The sequence below is a fragment of the Macaca fascicularis genome, chromosome 7 (genome assembly GCF_037993035.2).
Source record: "Macaca fascicularis isolate 582-1 chromosome 7, T2T-MFA8v1.1".
Lineage (NCBI taxonomy): Eukaryota > Metazoa > Chordata > Mammalia > Primates > Cercopithecidae > Macaca > Macaca fascicularis.
The window spans coordinates 75,507,029-75,525,141 of record NC_088381.1 but is presented as its reverse complement, the minus strand read 5'-3'; the positions used below and the strand labels follow the sequence as shown (position 1 = coordinate 75,525,141).

The 18,113-nt window shown below is 49.7% G+C and overlaps 2 protein-coding genes and 1 long non-coding RNA gene across 69 annotated transcripts in view; 2 read left to right on the top strand and 1 right to left on the bottom strand.

The window, feature by feature from the left end:
• The window catches only part of PRC1 (protein regulator of cytokinesis 1), a 29,025-nt gene extending 23,666 nt beyond the window's left edge, over positions 1–5,359 (top strand). For 4 of the 20 annotated variants that reach the window (XM_005560525.4, XM_065548445.1, XM_073996758.1 and 1 more), the window contains exons 12-15: positions 579–689; positions 1,773–1,949; positions 2,276–2,317; positions 4,744–5,359. In XM_005560525.4, coding sequence (XP_005560582.3) covers positions 579–689; positions 1,773–1,949; positions 2,276–2,317; positions 4,744–5,106 — 693 coding nt within the window. In that variant the 3' untranslated portion in view covers positions 5,107–5,359. Of the gene's footprint in view, positions 1–578; positions 690–1,772; positions 1,950–2,275; positions 2,318–4,195 lie in introns of all 20 variants that reach the window. The other 16 variants (XM_005560528.4, XM_065548448.2, XM_073996761.1 and 13 more) reach the window with 8 other exon arrangements.
• Positions 1–17,128, bottom strand: part of RCCD1 (RCC1 domain containing 1) — a 31,356-nt gene extending 14,228 nt beyond the window's left edge. For 2 of the 48 annotated variants that reach the window (XR_010588291.2, XR_010588290.2), the window contains exons 1-7: positions 15,630–15,827; positions 14,964–15,354; positions 14,742–14,863; positions 12,203–12,301; positions 11,737–11,870; positions 11,124–11,153; positions 10,404–10,560 (exon numbers count right to left, since the gene is read on the bottom strand). Coding sequence is in view for 22 of the 48 variants with exons in the window: in XM_045397444.3 (XP_045253379.2) it covers positions 259–428; positions 5,350–5,412; positions 11,124–11,153; positions 11,700–11,870; positions 12,203–12,301; positions 14,742–14,863; positions 14,964–15,354; positions 15,630–15,795 (1,212 nt within the window). In the remaining 26 variants the exon portion in view is untranslated. Of the gene's footprint in view, positions 1–107; positions 505–5,345; positions 5,442–9,955; positions 10,561–11,123; positions 11,154–11,699; positions 11,871–12,202; positions 12,302–14,741; positions 14,864–14,963; positions 15,355–15,629; positions 15,919–16,606; positions 16,751–17,064 lie in introns of those variants that run through there. The other 46 variants (XR_012415439.1, XR_012415436.1, XR_012415435.1 and 43 more) reach the window with 46 other exon arrangements.
• Positions 8,566–10,312, top strand: LOC141407244 (uncharacterized). Its single transcript, XR_012415460.1, has 2 exons — positions 8,566–9,529; positions 9,845–10,312. It is a non-coding gene; the product is annotated as an uncharacterized lncRNA (long non-coding RNA).
• Positions 17,129–18,113: the final 985 nt, after the last annotated feature.

Here is an 18,113-nt window from a genome sequence, read left to right as displayed (position 1 = left end):
CTCTTTAACTACAGATGTTTGCATTTTGAAACATTTTACATAGAATCCCGCAGTATATATTCTTTTTTGTCTGGCTTCTTTCATTTAGTATAGATTCATCTCTGTTGTTGAATGTATCAAAAGGTCACTCCTTTTTATTGCATATCAATATTCATTCCACTGTATGAATTTGCCACAGTTTGTCCACTTACCTGCTGATGGGTATTTGGTTGTTTCCAGCTTTTGGCTGTTGCAGGTAGCTGCTATGAACATTTACATCTAAGTCTTTGTATGGATGTCTGCTTTCGTTTCTTTTGGGTAGAGACACCTGAGAGTAGAATGGCTGGGTCGTATGCTAGATGTCTTGTGCCACAGTGGTTGTACCATTTTACATTTCCATTTGCTGGATATCAATAGGCTTTGAAAATTTTCCACAGGTTTCTTCAAACCTATGCAGTATTAGACACAGCAGGCCCTTCACCATGTAAACCCATCTTCCCTGGACTGCCTCCAATAGTCATTTCTCTGTAGGGTAGAGACGGGTTGCTGGAAATGCTGAGGATGTTACTGCACATAAGTAACCCGTGTGTTCTCTCTAGCTGAACACTACCACCATGTCCAATGCTACGGCCAATAGTAGCATTCGGCCTATCTTTGGAGGGACAATCTACCACTCCCCTGTGTCTCGACTTCCTCCTTCTGGCAGCAAGGTTAGTATGCCCTGTGTCTAAGCACATCCTCACATGCATCCCTAGCCTGTTCACCCAGAGGCCCCACCTACTTGTTCTGGATTCTAAGATCCCTGGATTTGGTTCTTACTTTTTTTGTTGTTGTTTTTTTTTTGGGTTTTTTTGTTTGTTTGTTTTGTTTTTTTTTTTTTGTTTTTTGAGACGGAGTCTCGCTCTGTCGCCCAGGCTGGAGTGCAGTGGCGCGATCTCGGCTCGCTGCAAGCTCCGCCTCCTGGGTTTACGCCATTCTCCTGCCTCAGCCTCCTGAGTAGCTGGGACTACAGGCGCCCGCCACCGCGCCCGGCTAATTTTTTGTATTTTTAGTAGAGACGGGGTTTCACCGTGGTCTCGATCTCCTGACCTTGTGATCCGCCCGCCTCGGCCTCCCAAAGTGCTGGGATTACAGGCGTGAGCCACCGCGCCCGGCCTGGTTCTTACTTACATGCTGAGAGTTGACAGATATAAGCTAGCTCACCATTAAATAATGGTCCAAAATTAATGTGCAAAAAAAGAGAACAGTCACTCTGAGCCCCACTGGTATCATGAGAAGCACTGGGATGTCTGGGAAACTGAAGATCAGGCAGGGTCACTGTGGACTCAATTCCAAGCCCAGTCTTCAGCTGGTATGGAGCTAGGTCCCCTACATGTGGGTTCCAGCCCAGTGAAACCAGATCACTAGACATGCCAAGTACTCAGTAGAGATGTTGAAAAGTATGTGGTAAAGCACAGTCTTTCAAATATTTTATTAGACTATGCACAAGATAGGTGTTCTGTAAATCAAGAATTCATATTTTAAAAAATTTTTTTCTAGAGATGGGGTTCTGTTATGTTTCCCAGGCTGGTCTTGAACATGTGGCCTCAAGCAATCCTCCTGCCTTGGCCTCCCAAAGTGTTGGGATTATAGGCGTGAGCCACACCCAGCCCCATATATATATTTTTTTTAACTAAAAAGTATAGGATTCTAGACATGAATATAAAGATAGTCTCAGCCGTTGACCAGTGCAGGTATTGTGTGTGCACGTTCATTAGAAGGAGGATACATGGATCTCTTTCCTTTCTCTGCAGCCAGTTGCTGCTTCCACCTGTTCAGGGAAGAAAACACCCCGTACTGGCAGGCATGGAGCCAACAAGGAGAACCTGGAGCTCAACGGCAGCATCCTGAGTGGTGGGTACCCTGGCTCGGCCCCCCTCCAGCGCAACTTCAGCATTAATTCTGTTGCCAGCACCTATTCTGAGTTTGCGGTAATTCACCTTTTCTAATATCTACCAGTCTCTGGGGAGCACACAGTTGGGGCAGAGTGGGTATCTTCCCAGGGGCACCCAGGCTGTTAGCTAGGGCAGCTACCTTGGAGGCTGAGAATCCCTTTCCTGCTTTGACCATGGCGGGGTGGGTGTGATTTAAGGGGGGGTTGTATAGGAAGGAAGTTGGCAGCAGCAACTAGACATTGAACCTGGATCCTTCTGCTTAATATATACCATTCCCTGGCTGCGGGAGGCAACCCCTCTATCACTGCCCTGGTGCTCTCTTGGTGGAGTTCTTGGTAATTGTCTCAATTCTTTGTTCTTAGAAGGATCCGTCCCTCTCTGACAGTTCCACTGTTGGGCTTCAGGTCTGTATGGCAACCCCTGCACGTCCCATGTCCCTTTTCCAAACTGATCTGTCATCTGCTGGCTTCATTCATCTGGGCACAGGGCTACACTAACCAATAATCTCGGCAGTGTTACAAAGGAAGCAGGAATTCCTATCATGGACTCAAAAAAAACACATCTGATTTACATTCACAACAGATTAATAAGAAAATTTGTTCAGACTTGAATTGGATTCTCAGCCCCTAAAGTCAGGCAGTTTTAAATCGTGTTTTAACAGAAAACCTTGACCCTCCCCAATTGTGACATCAAAGGCCTGCAGTAGCTGGAAAGAATAGAGGCCCCATCACATGGGGAAGGGAGCCCCAGCTGTGTGCTGCCTACAATGAGGCTCTTGGCCTGTGTGCTGATTATTTCCTGGAGTATATGCCTTCCTAACCTCAGGGCTCAACTGCCAGCTCTGTCTATTCTCAGCTAGCTAATGCCGATTTCCTCACCTTTGCCTCTTTCCATACACTGAGCTACTGAAGCATAGATGAAGCATTGGAAGCAAGTTTTTCCAGAATGCTCTTCACTTCCTAGTATCCTACTCTATATCTGCTAACACCTAATTACACTGCCTTTTACTTAATCTATCTTCTCTTCTCTCAATATTTTACTAGCAAGAGGTGAGGATGTCCCTCACCCTTGAGGGGATGTTGAGTTAAACCCCTAGCCTGCCTCCCCTCTTAATTGCTGCAGGGATGGAGAATGGAACAGTTGGCCAAGGCTGCAGCTAATTTTAATCACTGAAACTGGCTTCCTACTCCAGCAAGTTTTTCAAATTACATGGCTGGTGGTGCTTCTACCTATAAAAGTGGGTGTGTGTCACTCTGGCTGACTGCTGGACAGAGGTCCAGCTTTCTCTTTTTTGCTTGTTCAACCAAGGCCCATTTTATCTAGTTGAGGCTTAAATGTACCTGCCTATCTCTGTGGCTAGTCCTAGGTAGGTTCATCTGGTTTGAGTTGGTAAGGCTGATAGACTCCACCAGGCAGCACCAAAGCCGGTAAACTAACCTCTGCTAATATCTGTCTTTCTCAATGGCCATTCATGCTTTATCTTTTGCTGCTATACCATGTGCTCCAGCATGAGATCAAATCACCAGCAGGTTACAAGGCCTCAGCCCCAGGGATTGGTAGATGTATGTTCTGGCCCATTGTTTTATAGAGGGCTTCAGGAGACCAAAGCTTGTTGCCTACTTGACGACTCTAAAGTAGCTTTGTGAAGTAGAGTCATGCCTCACTTAATGACAGGGATATGTTCTGAGAATGTGTGGGGCAATTTCATTGTGCACATATCAGTGTGTACTTAACAGTCCTAGACAGTACAGCCTACACACCTAAGCTATATGGTATGGCGTTTTCCTCCTAGGCTACAAACCTGGGCAGCATGTTACAGAAAGAATACTATAGGCAATTGTGGGTTTTTTTGATTCAGGCTGGGATACTGTAGGCAGTTGTAACGCAATGGTAAGTATTTGTGTATCTAAACATAAGAAAAGGTACAGTAAAAAATACGGTATAATCTTATGGGACCACCATAGTGTATGTGGCCTGTTGTTAACTGAAACGTCATTATGTGGTGCATGACTGTATGAAGGATTTCTCTTCTCTGAGGTGTAACAGAAGGGACTGGCTGAGGAAAGGGATCACAGGCATGCGTGTACATGCACTCTGTCTATGACTAATAGAATGGTGCTCAGAGTTCTTCGCCTTTTACTCCTAACGCAGCCTATGCCAGGCTGGGGATCTCAGAGAAACTGCCTTCAAGGGACCTTTTGCTGACACTTAACCATACTTAGAAGGGTGGGGCATGTGTAATAGAGGCAGTATTGCCACTGATGTTATTTATTTTTCAACAGCGAGAACTTTCAAAGGCTTCCAAATCTGATGCTACTTCTGGAATCCTCAATTCAACCAACATCCAGTCCTGAGAAGCCCTGATCAGTCAACCAGCTGGGGCTTCCTGTGCCTAGACTGGACCTAGTTATATGGGGGTGACCGTAGTTTTTCTTCAGCATAGGCGTGCTTGAAACCCTGGACAGGTTCCATGACCATGGGCCTAACTTAAAGATGTGAATGAGTGTTACAGATGAAAGTCCATCATAGGTTTGGTGGTCCTAGGAGACTTGGTTTTGACTTAAATACATTAAAAGTTTATGGCAGGAAGTGCAAATTTTAGCATATGGGGCCTGACCTCTACCACATAATTCTACTTGCTGAAGCATGATCAAAGCTTGTTTTATTTCACCACTGTGTAGGAAAATGACTGACTATGCCCATCCCTGGGGTAATTCTGGCATGTATACCTGTAACTAGTAATTAACATCTTTTTTGTTTAGGCATGTTCAATTAATGCTGTAGCTATCATAGCTTTGCTCTCACCTGAAGCTTTGTCCCCACCACACAGGACAGCCTTCCTCCTGATGAGAATGTCTGTGTGTCTGAAGTTGAGATGGCCTGCCCTACTGCCAAAGAGGTGACAGGAAGGCTGGGAACTGCTTTGTTAAATTGTGTTCAGTTCTGTTACACAGTGCAATGCCCTTTGTTGGGGGTATGCATGTATGAACACACATGCTTGTTGGAATGCTTTCCTCAGCGTTTGTCCCTGGCTCCCATCTCCCCATTCCTGTGCCTACTTTGCCTGAGTTCTTCTACCCCTGCAGTTGCCAGCTGCATTGGGAGTCTGTTTGTTCCAATGGGTTGGGCTGTCTTTGTCGTGGAGATCTGGAACTTTGCACATGTCACTACTGGGGAGTTGTTCCTGCTCTAGCATCCACGATGAGATGCCCTCTTTACCTACCCTCTCAATCACTACTCTTTTTGAAGCACTATTATTTATTCTTCCTCTGTCTGCCTGCAGCAGTACTACTGTCAACATAGTGTAAATGGTTCTCAAAAGCTTACCAGTGTGGACTTGGTCTGTGTCAGCCACACTTGTTTACTCATACAGTACGTGTCCTGTTTTTAAAATATAAAATTATTCTTAAAAATAAATTAAAATCTGTATACTTACATTTCAAAAAGATACAGTGTGGTGTTTCCTTTTTATCCCCAGTCACTTTTTGAGTTGGTTGGTCTGTGTGTAAAAAACAGAAACAGAAAAAACTAAAAGAACCTCCTGGAAATTTTTTTTTGAGACGGAGTCTTGCTCTGCCCAGGCTGGAGTGCTGTGGCACGATCTCGGCTCACAGCAAGCTCCGCCTCCTGGGTTCATGCCATTCTCCTGCCTCAACCTCCCGAGTAGCTGGTACTACAGGCGCCCGCCACCACGTCCGGCTAATTTTTTGCATTTTTAGTAGAGACGGGGTTTCACCTTGTTAGCCAGGATGGTCTCGATCTGACCTCATGATCCACCCGCCTCGGCCTCCCAAAGTGCTGGGATTACAGGCGTGAGCCACCGCCACCGCGCCCGGCCTCCTGGAAATTTTTAGTCAGGAATGATTTTTTTTTTTTTTTTTTGAGTCTCACTCCATCGCCCAGGCTGAAGTACAGTGGCACTATTTTGGTTCCCTGCAACTTCCACCTCCCAGGTTCAAGCAATTCTCCTGCCTCAGCCTCCTGATTCGCTGGAATTACAGGCACGCATCACCACACCTGACTAATTTTTATATTTTTAGTAGACAGGGTTTCACCATGTTGGCCAGGCTGGTCTTGAACTCCTGACCTCAGATGATCTGCCTGCCTCCCAAAGTGCTGGGATGACAGGCGTGAGCCACCACACCTGGCAGAGTGTGATTTTTAAAACACTCTCTGGTACATTTCTAAATTAAGAATATCTCGCCGGGCGCGGTGGCTCAAGCCTGTAATCCCAGCACTTTGGGAGGCCGAGACGGGCGGATCACGAGGTCAGGAGATCGAGACCATCCTGGCTAACACGCTGAAACCCCGTCTCTACTAAAAAATACAAAAAACTAGCCGGGCGAGGTGGCGGGCGCCTGTAGTCCCAGCTACTCGGGAGGCTGAGGCAGGAGAATGGCATGAACCCGGGAGGCGGAGCTTGCAGTGAGCTGAGATCTGGCCACTGCACCCCAGCCTGGGCAGAGCGAGACTCCGTCTCCAAAAAAAAAAATATCTCTTATTCTAATTTTTTGTGAGAAATATAAAACCTAACCCCTGATGTGTAAAGAGCAAAGGGAGTCCTAGGAAGCTTCTGGCTTCAATGTCATTTGTCTCAATATGGGGAGGCTGCCCAACTTCAACAGCATTACTGAGGGAGGATGGATATAAACTGTACACATGTGAAGGGTAAGACAGAAAAACCATCACTACAGTCAAGTTAACCAAGCGTATATACCCCAGAAGTTTCCTCCCACCCCTTTCTCATTCCTCCTTCCCAGCCTCACCCTGCACAGCAACCACTGATTTTTTTTTTGACATGGAGTCTCGTTCTTGCCAGGCTGGAGTGCAGTGGCGCGATCTCAACTCTGCCTCCCAGGTTCAAGGGATTCTCCTGCCTCAGCCTCCCGAGTAGCTCGGACTGCAGGCGTGTGCCACCACACCCAGTAAATTTTTGTATTTTTAGTAGAGACAGGGTTTCACTGTGTTAGCCAGGATGGTCTCGATCTCCTGACCTCGTGATCCGCCCACCTCAGCCTCCCAAAGTGCTGGGATTACAGGCATGAGCCACTGTACCCGGCCCACCAATTTCTTTGTTACTACAGATTAGTTTGCATTTTCTACAGGTTTATTTATTAGGTTTATTTTTCACATTTGGCTTTTCTCCAGTTTTTGGCTATTAAAAATAAGGCTGCTATAAACATTCATATACAAGTTTTTGTATGGATATATATTTTTTTCTGGATAAATACCTAGGAGTGAAATGGCTGGATCACATCTGTGGTAGGTAAACACTTAACTTTTTAAGAAATGCCAAACTGGGCTGGCATGGTGGCTCATGCCTGTAATCCCAGCACTTTGGGAGGCTAAGGTGGGCAGATCACAAGGTCAGGAGTTCAAGACCAGTCTGGCCAACATGGTGAAACCCCCGTCTCTACTAAAAATACAAAAATTAGCTGGGTGTGGTGGCACACACCTGTAAGCTCAGCTATTCAGGAGGCTGAGGCAGGAGAATTGCTTGAACTCAGGAGGTGGAGGTTGCAGTGAGCCAAGACTGTGCCACTGCACTCCAGCCTGGGCAACAGAGCAAGACTCCATCTCAAAGAAAAAAGAAATGCCAAACTGTTTGCCAAAGCAGTTGTACCATTTTACATGCCTGCCAAAGCAGTTGTACCATTGTACATTCCTACCAGTAATGTATGAAGGTTCCAATTTCTCCACATCTTCACCAACAGTTGGTATGTTCAGCCTTTATATAATTCTAGTTATTCTGTGTATGAAGTGGTGTCTCACTATTGTTTCCATTTACAATTCCCTAATGACTAATGATGTAGAGCATCTTTTCATATGCTTATTTGCCATCCTTTTGTCATCTTTGTTGACTTCTGTCCATTTTAAAAAATGGCTTGGCTGGGCGTGATGGCTCATGCCTATAATCCTAGTACTTTGGGAGGCTAAGGCAAGTGGATCGCATGAGCCCAGCAGTTCGAGACCAGCCTGGGCAACATGGCACAACCCCATCTCTACTAAAAATACAAAAAACTAGCCAGATGTGGTGGCACGTGCCTGTAGCCCCAGCTACCCGGGAGGATGGCTTAAACCCAGGAGGTGGAGGCTGTACTCCAGCCTGGGCAACAAAGAGACCCTGTCCAAAAAAAAAAAAAACAAAACCTACAATGAAACCCACTTCATACCCATTAGGATGGCTATTAACCAACAAATAGAAAACAAGTATAGATGTGGAGAAATTAGGATTCGTGTACACTTCTAGTGGGAATGTAAAATGATGCAGCCTCTGTGGGAAACAGTAGGGCAGTTCCTCAAAAAAAATTAGAATTACCACACAAGCAATTCCATTCTGGGTATATATCCAAAAGAACTGAAAGCAGAGACTCAAAGTTGTACACCCATGTTCACAGCAGCATTATTCACTGTAGTGAACAACTCAACTATCCACCAATGCACGGATGAATAAAATGCAGCACACACGTACAACAGAATCTTAGCCTTTAAAAGGCAGGAAGTCCGGATACATAAGCTACATCATGGATGAACTTGGAGGATATGCTGCTAAGTGAAATAAGCCAGTCATGAAAAGACAAATACTATGGGATTACACTTACATGAGGCACTTACAGTAGTCATAGAAACAGAAGGTTAGGACTGTGGTTGCCAGGGGCTGGGGAAGGGGAGAGTGGGGAGTTAAGTGTTTAATGTGCAAGAGTCTCAGCATGGAATGATGAAAAAGTTCTGGAAATGCATAGTGACGGTTGCCGCACAATAAATGCATATGTCACTGAACTATGTACTTAAAAATGGTTTAAAAAATTTTTCTTTTATTGAACATACATTTTATGTTCAGTATATTTTACCACAATAAAAAAGAGAAAAAAAAAAAAAAACTTAAAGACCCCATGGGTGGGAAACATTTGCTAAACCACAGACACACACATGCAGAAATACAATTTAACCATAAAGAAAACTACTGATGTTAAACTTACTTTATCAAAATAAGTTAATACTTGTAAAGCACTTTGAGCCTTACCTGCCATGGAGTAAGCATCACCTAAGTATCAAACAAAAATTGGTAATACCAGGAGAGACTGAAACAACAAACTACATGGTAGCAGAAGATGCTCTGAATACTAACTCTCAAAAGACTTGGATCTGAAATATCCAAAAGAAAAATCGCTAAGGAAAATACAGAACATTTTGAAAGGCCAGAAAACTTGAACAGGCACTTCACAACAGAAAAACTCCAAATGGCCAAGAAACATATGAACTCTTCACCTCAAGCAATCACCCCACTTAGCCTCCCAAAGTGCTGGGACTACAGGTGTGAGCCACCATGCCACCCATCCAATACACAAATGAAAAGCTACTCAACCTCATCAGTATTCAGGGAAATGCAAATTAAAACCAGTGTACATCTACCTGACATTTCAGCCACAGTAGACACCACCCTGCTGGTGGAAAACAGTTATCTAGTAAAATTAAAGGTCTCTCTTGACTTAGCAATTCAACTCAATGTTCTGCAAAGGAACCTGTGCACGTGTGCAGAAGACTGCTCAAAAGTATTATGTGGAATGACCAAAATCAGAAACAAAATGACCATCAACAAAACCGTATCACTTGAGGTATTTTTTTTTTTTTTTTTTTTTTTGAGACGGAGTCTCGCTCTGCCGCCCAGGCTGGAGTGCAGTGGCCGGATCTCAGCTCACTGCAAGCTCCGCCTCCCAGGTTCACGCCATTCTCCTGCCTCAGCCGCCCAAGTAGCTGGGACTACAGGCGCCCGCCACCTCGCCCGGCTAGTTTTTTGTATTTTTTAGTAGAGACGGGGTTTCACTGTGTTAGCCAGGATGGTCTCGATCTCCTGACCTCGTGATCCGCCCGTCTCGGCCTCCCAAAGTGCTGGGATTACAGGCTTGAGCCACCGCGCCCGGCCACTTGAGGTATTATTCATACAATGGAACACCATATAGCATTAAAAATGAAAGAACTCCAGGACCCAACAAGGATGGATCACACAACGCTGAGTGACAAAAACGACACAAAAGCGCATATACAGGTTTCCATTTATCTAATACTCAAAAGCAAACACAACTATGTTGTATAAGGATGCATGCAAGGCTGAGAAAATTCAAACGAAAGCAGGAAAGTGACTGACAAAGGAAGATGACCTGGAATGTGCCCCAATCTCAGCTACACATCAAATTACCTGGGGTGAGGTGGGCGGAGCTTTGAATCTACCAGTATCTAGGCCACACACTCAGAGGCTCTGATTTCATTGTTTCATTGATTTCATTGTTTCATTGATGCTGATCTTAGGCAGCAGAGTTTTCAACTTTCTCCAGGTGTTTCTAAAGTGCAGACAATTTTAGGATGGTGCTTGAGGGTGAAAGGCAGGACTGTGATGGGAAGGGGCAAATACGGGGCCCTTGGGGTGCAGGCAATGGTTTTCCTTGACCTGAATGGGGGGTTTCACAGGTGTTGTATATACATAATACATACACACGTCAGCTCTTCCCTTTCTCCACGGCATACACGTAGGTGTTCCAGGGCCCACAGGTGACAGCCTTTACTTGGAGTTGCTTATCTACAAAGTATTCCACACGGCGGGGCCAATCCAAGCTGGTGGTGTCCTCGTGGCCCAGCTGTCCATATTTACCTAAAGTGAAACCAGCCCCTTTGCCATAGTTTCCACTGGGTCTTGCTGCTTCTTTCCCTCCAGGAAGGGGCCCAGACTATCAAATGAGGTGCTGGGATTATGCCCCACTGCTCTGTGACTCCAGGAGACCCAGAGCAAGGCAAACTTGGGTATCCCCAAGAGGCTAGTGGCGACCAGCCACTCCAGGCAAGGTGCTCCTCCAGACTTCCCTGCTACCCAAGCTAAGATGTTCAGAGCACACATTTCCATCATACCTTTTTATCCACCCAGTGTCACATCCACAAAAAGCTGCTTTGTAAATGCTGGTTGGATACTCCCTTAAGACAGTCTTTCAGAGAGGTAGGCAGGTGGTACCGATATCCTCTCCATGTCTCCCCTGTCTGGTCTCGGACTGAGTGTGCCTACGTCTGTTCCAACCCCAGGGAGGGAGCAGTCCTGGTCCTCCCAGTGACCTGGCCGAGGCCCCTGCTTCCTCTAGTCTTGGTGGCTCTGTCACCTGCCCTATACTCCCAGGTCTTTCTTCCCCTTGGTTTCATGGTCACAAAAACAATCCTTTTACTTACCCCAGCCCCAGGTGTAGAGCTCCCCTGTTCCTGAAAGCAAAAGAACAATCAATAGTTGTCACTACTGTTCTTTGGCAAGGCATTTATCCAGCCTGGCTTGGCACAGCCCACCGCTAGCACATTACAATCGTCATGAGGTGTGCCTGGCGTAGAACAACATATTCTCAACAACTGGCTGATCACGTGGCATGGCAAAGGATCCCAACGGAAAAAGTGGCGGATCTTCCTGTGTGCCCCAACTACCGAGCGCCACAGTCTTCCTCCATGCTGGACCGGACAGACCCTGCTGTCAGAGGTGGCGGCGGGCAGGGAATGTGTCTGTGGCCATGTACGGAGGACAGAGAGCATCACCCTCCCACCAGAAGGAAGAATCTTCTGAGCTTGACAGGCTGGGGAACTACTGTGAAACAACACGGGGGTTGGGGCTTATCCACTGAGCAAGGTAGCTGCTCTGTATGAGCCACAGAAGCCTTATAACAGAAGTTTTTCCTTCAGCCACACCCCTTTCCACAGCAGCTCGAGTGGCGTGGAGTGCCTTCCTGCTCCATCCTAAACCAGCCTCCCAGCCCCACTCACGTGTCACCACAGCTGTGTGCCGGGATCCACAGCTGACCTTGACTGCATCTGAGCCCAAGGGGAGATCCAGTAATGCTGGGAAGGGTTGGACGGCTATGAAGGGGGCAGGGGCTCCATCCTCAACCCGGCCCGTTCTCTTCACCTGAGAACCATCTTCATTCAGTCCTGTGGCTTTAGAATTATAGTAATAATGATGTGAACGCCAACTGAGACCTGAGCTAAACCTTATTCACGCTGTCACTTATTACCACAACAGCTCTGAGGCACATGACTGTCTACCTCCAAATCTGGTGCTCCCAACCCCTACATTCTACAGGCAGGGTTGGCACTACCGCACAAGTGTGTTGTGCCAAGACCGGCATCAGCCTTGCCAATGCTCCCTCCCGTAAGGGGCTCACATGCTCCATCTGAGCAGTGTAGCTCTGAGGCCAGCATACAGCCAGGAGTTAGGAATGACAGCCACATCCTGGGGAGACAGCTGTGGGAGCCGAGTTGACCCTCACCTTCCCTTGCGACAGTCTCTCCATCCTCTGCCAGGTTCCTGGTGGGCAGGGCCAGCTGCCCCGATTCATTCCAGCCCCAGATATAAATATCCCCAGTCTCTGAAAGACATCAAGGGGACACGTGAAGCAGACTGTGAACCCCCTGCATACATCCAAACTCCCTTCCCCATCCCATCCGCTCATGGGGACAACTAAAGCCTGCCCTGCCCAAGGCGGCACTCCAGGCCAAGGTGCTTCCTCTCAGGCCCCAGGGTCTTGTCTTAGGTTCCCATCTCCCTCAATGCCTTCAGATCACCCTTTAAGGCCCTTAGTGGACCTTCCACTTCCATTCTTATGCTGCCAAATTGCCCTGCATTTTAGAAACGTATCCCTGTAAGTGCCACAGTGGTCTCCCTTTCAAAACCACAGGGCCAGGGCCAGGTGTGGTGGCGCATGCCTGTAACCCAGCACTTTGGGAGGTTCAGATGGGTGGATCACTTGAGCTCAAAAGTTCCAGACTAGCCTCAGCAATATGGCAAAATCCCTCTAAATAAATAAATAAAACCACCACTGGGCCGGCCTGTGCCCCTTTTTCAACTGCACCCGCAGCGGTCCTGTTGAAAGCCATGTACAGCCCTCCCCTTCCTGGCCTCCCACAACACTAGAGCTTTTTGGTTGGAACAGCTGCCTAATTCTAAAAATTTCTAATAGCTGATTTTATGAAGTGCTTAATCCATGCTGATGTTTCATGTGCTTTTCAAATATAATCACTTAATTCTCACAATGGCCCTACAGGTAGTTTTATGACAGTATCGCCATTTACGCAGGATCCCTATTTTATTCACGACACAGAGGGGTTAAGTACCAGGCCCAAGGTCCCAGGGCCCCAGCAATGATCTGAAACTAGGAAGTCTGGCGGGATGCATCCATGCTTCAATCTCTACACTAAAGGCCTCAAACTCCTTCTGGGCCTTGAGTGCAGGGCATCTCAGTGGGTTGTTTCCAGCCCTCTGGTCTCTCTTCTCTCCAGCCCAGGGTTTGTTTGTTTTTTTCTTTGAGACAGTCTCACTCTGTCACCCAGACTGGAGTGCAGTGGCATGATCTTCGCTCACTGCAACCTCCGCTCACGGCTCAAGTGATCCTCCAGCCTCAGCCTCCCGAGTAGCTGGGACCACAGGCACGAGCCACCACGTCCAGCTCATTTTCATATTTTGGTACAAAGATGAGGTTTTGCCATGGTGGCCAGGCTTAGCCCACGGTTTCCTGAGCTTGGCAACCAGCCCAGGCTGGTTCCATGAGAATATGGTGCCAGGGAAGGCATTGTTTTTTTTTTTTTTTTTTTTTTTGAGACTGAGTCTCACTCTGTTGCCCAAGCTGGAGTGTAATGGCATGATCTCGGCTCACTGCAACCTCCACCTCCCGCGTTCAAGCAATTCTCTTGCCTCAGCCTCCTGAGTAGCTGGGACTACAGGCACATGCCACCACGCCCAGCTAATTTTTGTATGTTTAGTAGAGATGGGGTTTCACCATGTTGGCCAGGATGGTCTCCATCTCCTGACCTTGTGATCTATCCGCCTTGGCTTCCCAAAGTGCTGGGATTACAGGCATGAACCACCGCACCCAGTAGGCACTGGTAGTTTTTTGTTTTTGTTTGAGACAGAGTCTCACTCTGTCGCCCAGGCTGGAGTGCAGTGGCACGATCTCGGCTCACTGCAACCTCCACTTCCCAGGTTCAAACGATTCTCCTGCCTCAGCCTCCCAAGTAGCCGGGACTACAGGTGCGCACCACTGCGCCCAGCTAATTTTGTATTTTTTTTTTTTTTGAGATGGGGTTTCACCATGTTGGTCAGGCTGGTCTCGAACTCCTGATCTCGCGATCCGCTCGCCTTGGCCTCCCAAAGTGCTGGGATTACAGGCGTGAGCCCCTACGCCCGGCCCCCCTGGCATTGGTAGCTTTTTAAGATTCCAGGTAATCTAAGTAGCAGCCAGAATTGAGCGCCCCGGACACAGGCAAAGATCATCTGTTTCCAGCCTCATCCTCTCTGCATGGACTCTTAACAGCCTAGGAAGGAGCTGCACCTGGATCACCAAGTGAAACTCCTCACTCCGGCCAGCTGTGGCACCACCACATGGACACACTCATCACCATCCTGGTACCTGCTGGGCACCCCAGTGTCCACTCTGTGCCACATGTCATGGTCCCCTAGGCAACTGCAGCTTTCTCCCTTCTCCTTGGCTCAGCTGCCCCTTCACACTCCATACTCCCTCAGGAGCACTGTTAAAAGACAGTCCTCACTGGTAGCAGGTGGGGAGAGGAGAGGAGGGGCAGTGAGACCAGCAACAGAGAAGCTAGGAACAAACTTCAGAGTCCAGGTATGAGTGGGCGATGGTGCAAGCAGAGGAGGCCGAGGATGAGAGGTATTTAGGAGTCATAAGTGACTGGCGATGGATGGATGAATTTGGAAGGAGGCCTGGGTAGGCCACCTACCCAAACTGGAAAACGAGGAGGAAGGTTTGCACAAGATCATGAGCTCGTCTGAAGAAGCACTAAGTCACTCACCACTCACACACACAGAATGCCAGCCCCCCGCGGCCACCTCAGCCATGGTTAGGCCCTGCAACGCCTCCAATAGCCGTGGCTCCAGCTCTGCCTCCAGGGTCCCATGGCCCAGCTGTCCATGCCTAAGCAAGGGAGACCCTCGTCAGCTACAGTCACATTAAGGGGACCCCCTCCGCTTGCTTCTCCAATCACCAGCCCTCACCTGCCCCCGGCCCCGCTCACCTGCCCCCGCCCCAGGAGAACACCTGACCAGCCGCGTCTAGCAGCAACGCGTGCTCGGCGCCCAGCTCCAGCTGGCGCGCCCGCAGCTGCGGAGCCAGAGGCCGGTAGAAGGGAGGCCGCGGGCTCACGTAGGCACGGGCGCAGGGCAACAGGGGTAACCTCCCAATCTGGGCCTCACCGCCCGGATCGTCTTCCTCTACGGCCTCAGGCACCACATTGTGGGCCCACAAGGGCTCCCCACGCAGCGCCGAGTCGGGCGCCCAGGCCTGCAGTAACGCCTCCGGCCCCGGCCCAGCGCGCAGCACCAGGAGGAGCCCCTCCGAGGCCCACGCGTCCCTGCAGCCGCCCGCCGCGCCGCTGGCTGAGCCCGACAGCTCCACGCGGCCTCCACCTGCCGGGCGGAGAGAGGGCTAGGGAGGGGAAGGGACAGGCACCGAGGGCCTAGAATTGGGGGCGGCGCTGGGGGCTGGTCTAGATTGGGGCAGGGTGGCCAGAATGGAGGCGGGGTCGGGGGGTGTTCCTGGGAAGGGGCCGAACTGGGGACCAACCCAGAATGTGGGGCTGGCGGCCTGAATGGGGAAGACACCCTGGACTGACCACAGCGGTGAGGGGAGGCGACTGGAGAGTGCTGCTGGAATAAGTGGGGACGGGGCGGGGAGCGCTCACGAGTCACGAAGGCGGTGTAGCTCCAGCTTGCGCTCACGCGGCAGACGTCGACGCCCGCCCGCAGAGGACTAGGGCTGTGCACCTGGTGCCCGCGTCCGGAGCCCAGCTCCTGCCCGAAGCCGCAAAAACCGAAGCCGAACCAGGCCCCTGGCCGCTCCTCCGCCATGCCCCAGCAGCGCGCTCTTCAGTCCGCCACCTGGCTGCGGCGGGCCCAGGGAGATTCTTGTAAAGAGCCCGCTAGTGGGACACTGGCAAGTCTCTGGCCTTCCAGGGGCTGGAGTTGCCTTATCTATAAAATAGCGAAACTATCATTCTCCTAACCACAAACGCAGAGTCCGTGCCACAACGTTTCGCTGAGCAGGTGCCCTAGCTAATGCCCTACCGGATTTACAAAGATTCTCAAATATTTAGTGAGGCACTTTCCCTGTCCTCCCTTTTGGCTCAAGCTCAGCGTGCCACAAAGTGGGTACTAAGTGGCCTGTCCTTTAGGCACTGGACTAGGATCCGAGCGCCCCCGACACCCCCACCCCGTCCCGCAGCTTCCCAGCATCTGGCACTTTATCCCATGTAATCTTGGGAACCAAAATGGTCGTTTTACAGAGGCGATTCCCAGAGAAAATAACCCTTACACACTCATAGCTAGACAGAGACGGGCAGAGGACTGAAATCAGGTCCCACGAACTCCACACACAGTGCTCTGCCCCTCACCCCACAGTGGAACGCAGAAGAGCGTTTGGGAGGCAGTGCCTCTGCAACTTAGCGGGGCCTTGTGACCTTGGCCAATTAACCTGAGTCCAGTTGCCTTTCTTCAGTTTACAAAGGGAAGTGGGGGCGGTGCTCTTTGAACCTACCTCACAGAAGTGTAATAAATGCAAATAAAGGGTTTGGTGCGAGTACATGCCATGATAAACACACAGTATGAGCTTACTGAAGAGAACCCCTTCCGTGTCCTCTCCCAACCTAATGGGGCCTCTGACCTTGATCTTGACCCTATGCCCTCCACCCTCTTGGACAGGTCCTTCTGGTGGGCAGCCTTGGAGGAAACGCCAAGCCGCAGAGCTGCCGCCTCCGAATAGGCCTCCCGCCCAGCGGGCGCCGACAGCCACGGGGAGAAAAGGTATGAAGGGCGTGCGACGCGAGGCGGCCAATCCCCGGCAAGGGCGGTGACGTCGCTGCCCGGGGCGCGACGGCCGCAGCCCTGTTCACCTCCCTGCGAGGGCCGCTCTGGTCCCAAGGCCTACGCCCGGTCTGTGAAATGGACTGAAACCTCCGGGAGGCGTTGGACCAAGGCAGAGGTTGGACCAGGTGGTCCCGCCCCTGCAAGAACCCGGGGGGGTAGAGTTCGGATTAGAACCGCCGAGAGGACATTCATTAAGACCCGAGCTAAAGGGTTGACGAGGAGTGACCCCCAAGACGGGCGGACCCCGCCACCCACCTCAGTCCGGGACCGCAGCAGCTCAAAACCAGACCCGCGGCGGACAGATGCCCAAACAGGAAGCAGCTTTTACCTTCCACGGATTGGCTCAGAACCCATCACGTGCCCCTGTCGAGCCAATGAGCCTCACGCTGGGCTTACCCCTCCTTGAAACAGGCTAGGGTGGTGGGCGCGGCCCAAACCGTCCTTCAACCAGGCTCAGCTGGCCACCAATCCCAACCCCCCCAAGCGCCCTCTCCGCAGAGGCCACAGACGACTTCCAATATAAAGACAAAAGTGTTGAAGGCCCAGCATATGGGAGTCTGTACCCTAAACGATTTATTAGGATAGTTTAATATTTTTTGAGATAGGATCTGGCTCTGTCGCCCAGGCGACACTTCGGGAGGCTGCGCTCTTGGATCACTGCAGCCTCTGCCTCCCGAGTAGCTGGGATTACAAATGCACACCACCACACTCTGCTCATTTTTTTTTTTTTTTTTTTTTTTTTTTTGGTGTTTTTAATAAAGAAAGGGTTTTGGCCGGGCGCGGTGGCTCAAGCCTGTAATCCCAGCACTTTGGGAGGCCGAGACGGGCGGATCACGAGGTCAGGAGATCGAGACCATCCTGGCTAACACAGTGAAACCCCGTCTCTACTAAAAAATACAAAAAACTAGCCGGGCAAGGTGGCGGGCGCCTGTAGTCCCAGATACTCGGGAGGCTGAGGAAGGAGAATGGCGTGAACCCGGAAGGCGGAGTTTGCAGTGAGCTGAGATCCGGCCACTGCACTCCAGCCTGGGCAAGAGAATCAGACTCAGCCTCAAAAAAAAAAAAAAAGAAAGAAAGAAAGAAAGGGTTTTGCCATGTTGCCCAGGCTGGTCTCAAACCCCTGACTTCAAGTGATCCACCTGCCTGTCTCCCAAAGTGCTGGGATTACAAGCTTGAGGCACCACATCTGGCGAGTTTCTTATTGATTAGCTTCCTAGGCTTACTCTTTGTCCCTCCAATAGGATTAAGAAGCAACTCATTGGGCCCTGGTTGGGGAATCCACTGGATTCCTTCCATGGAGGTGG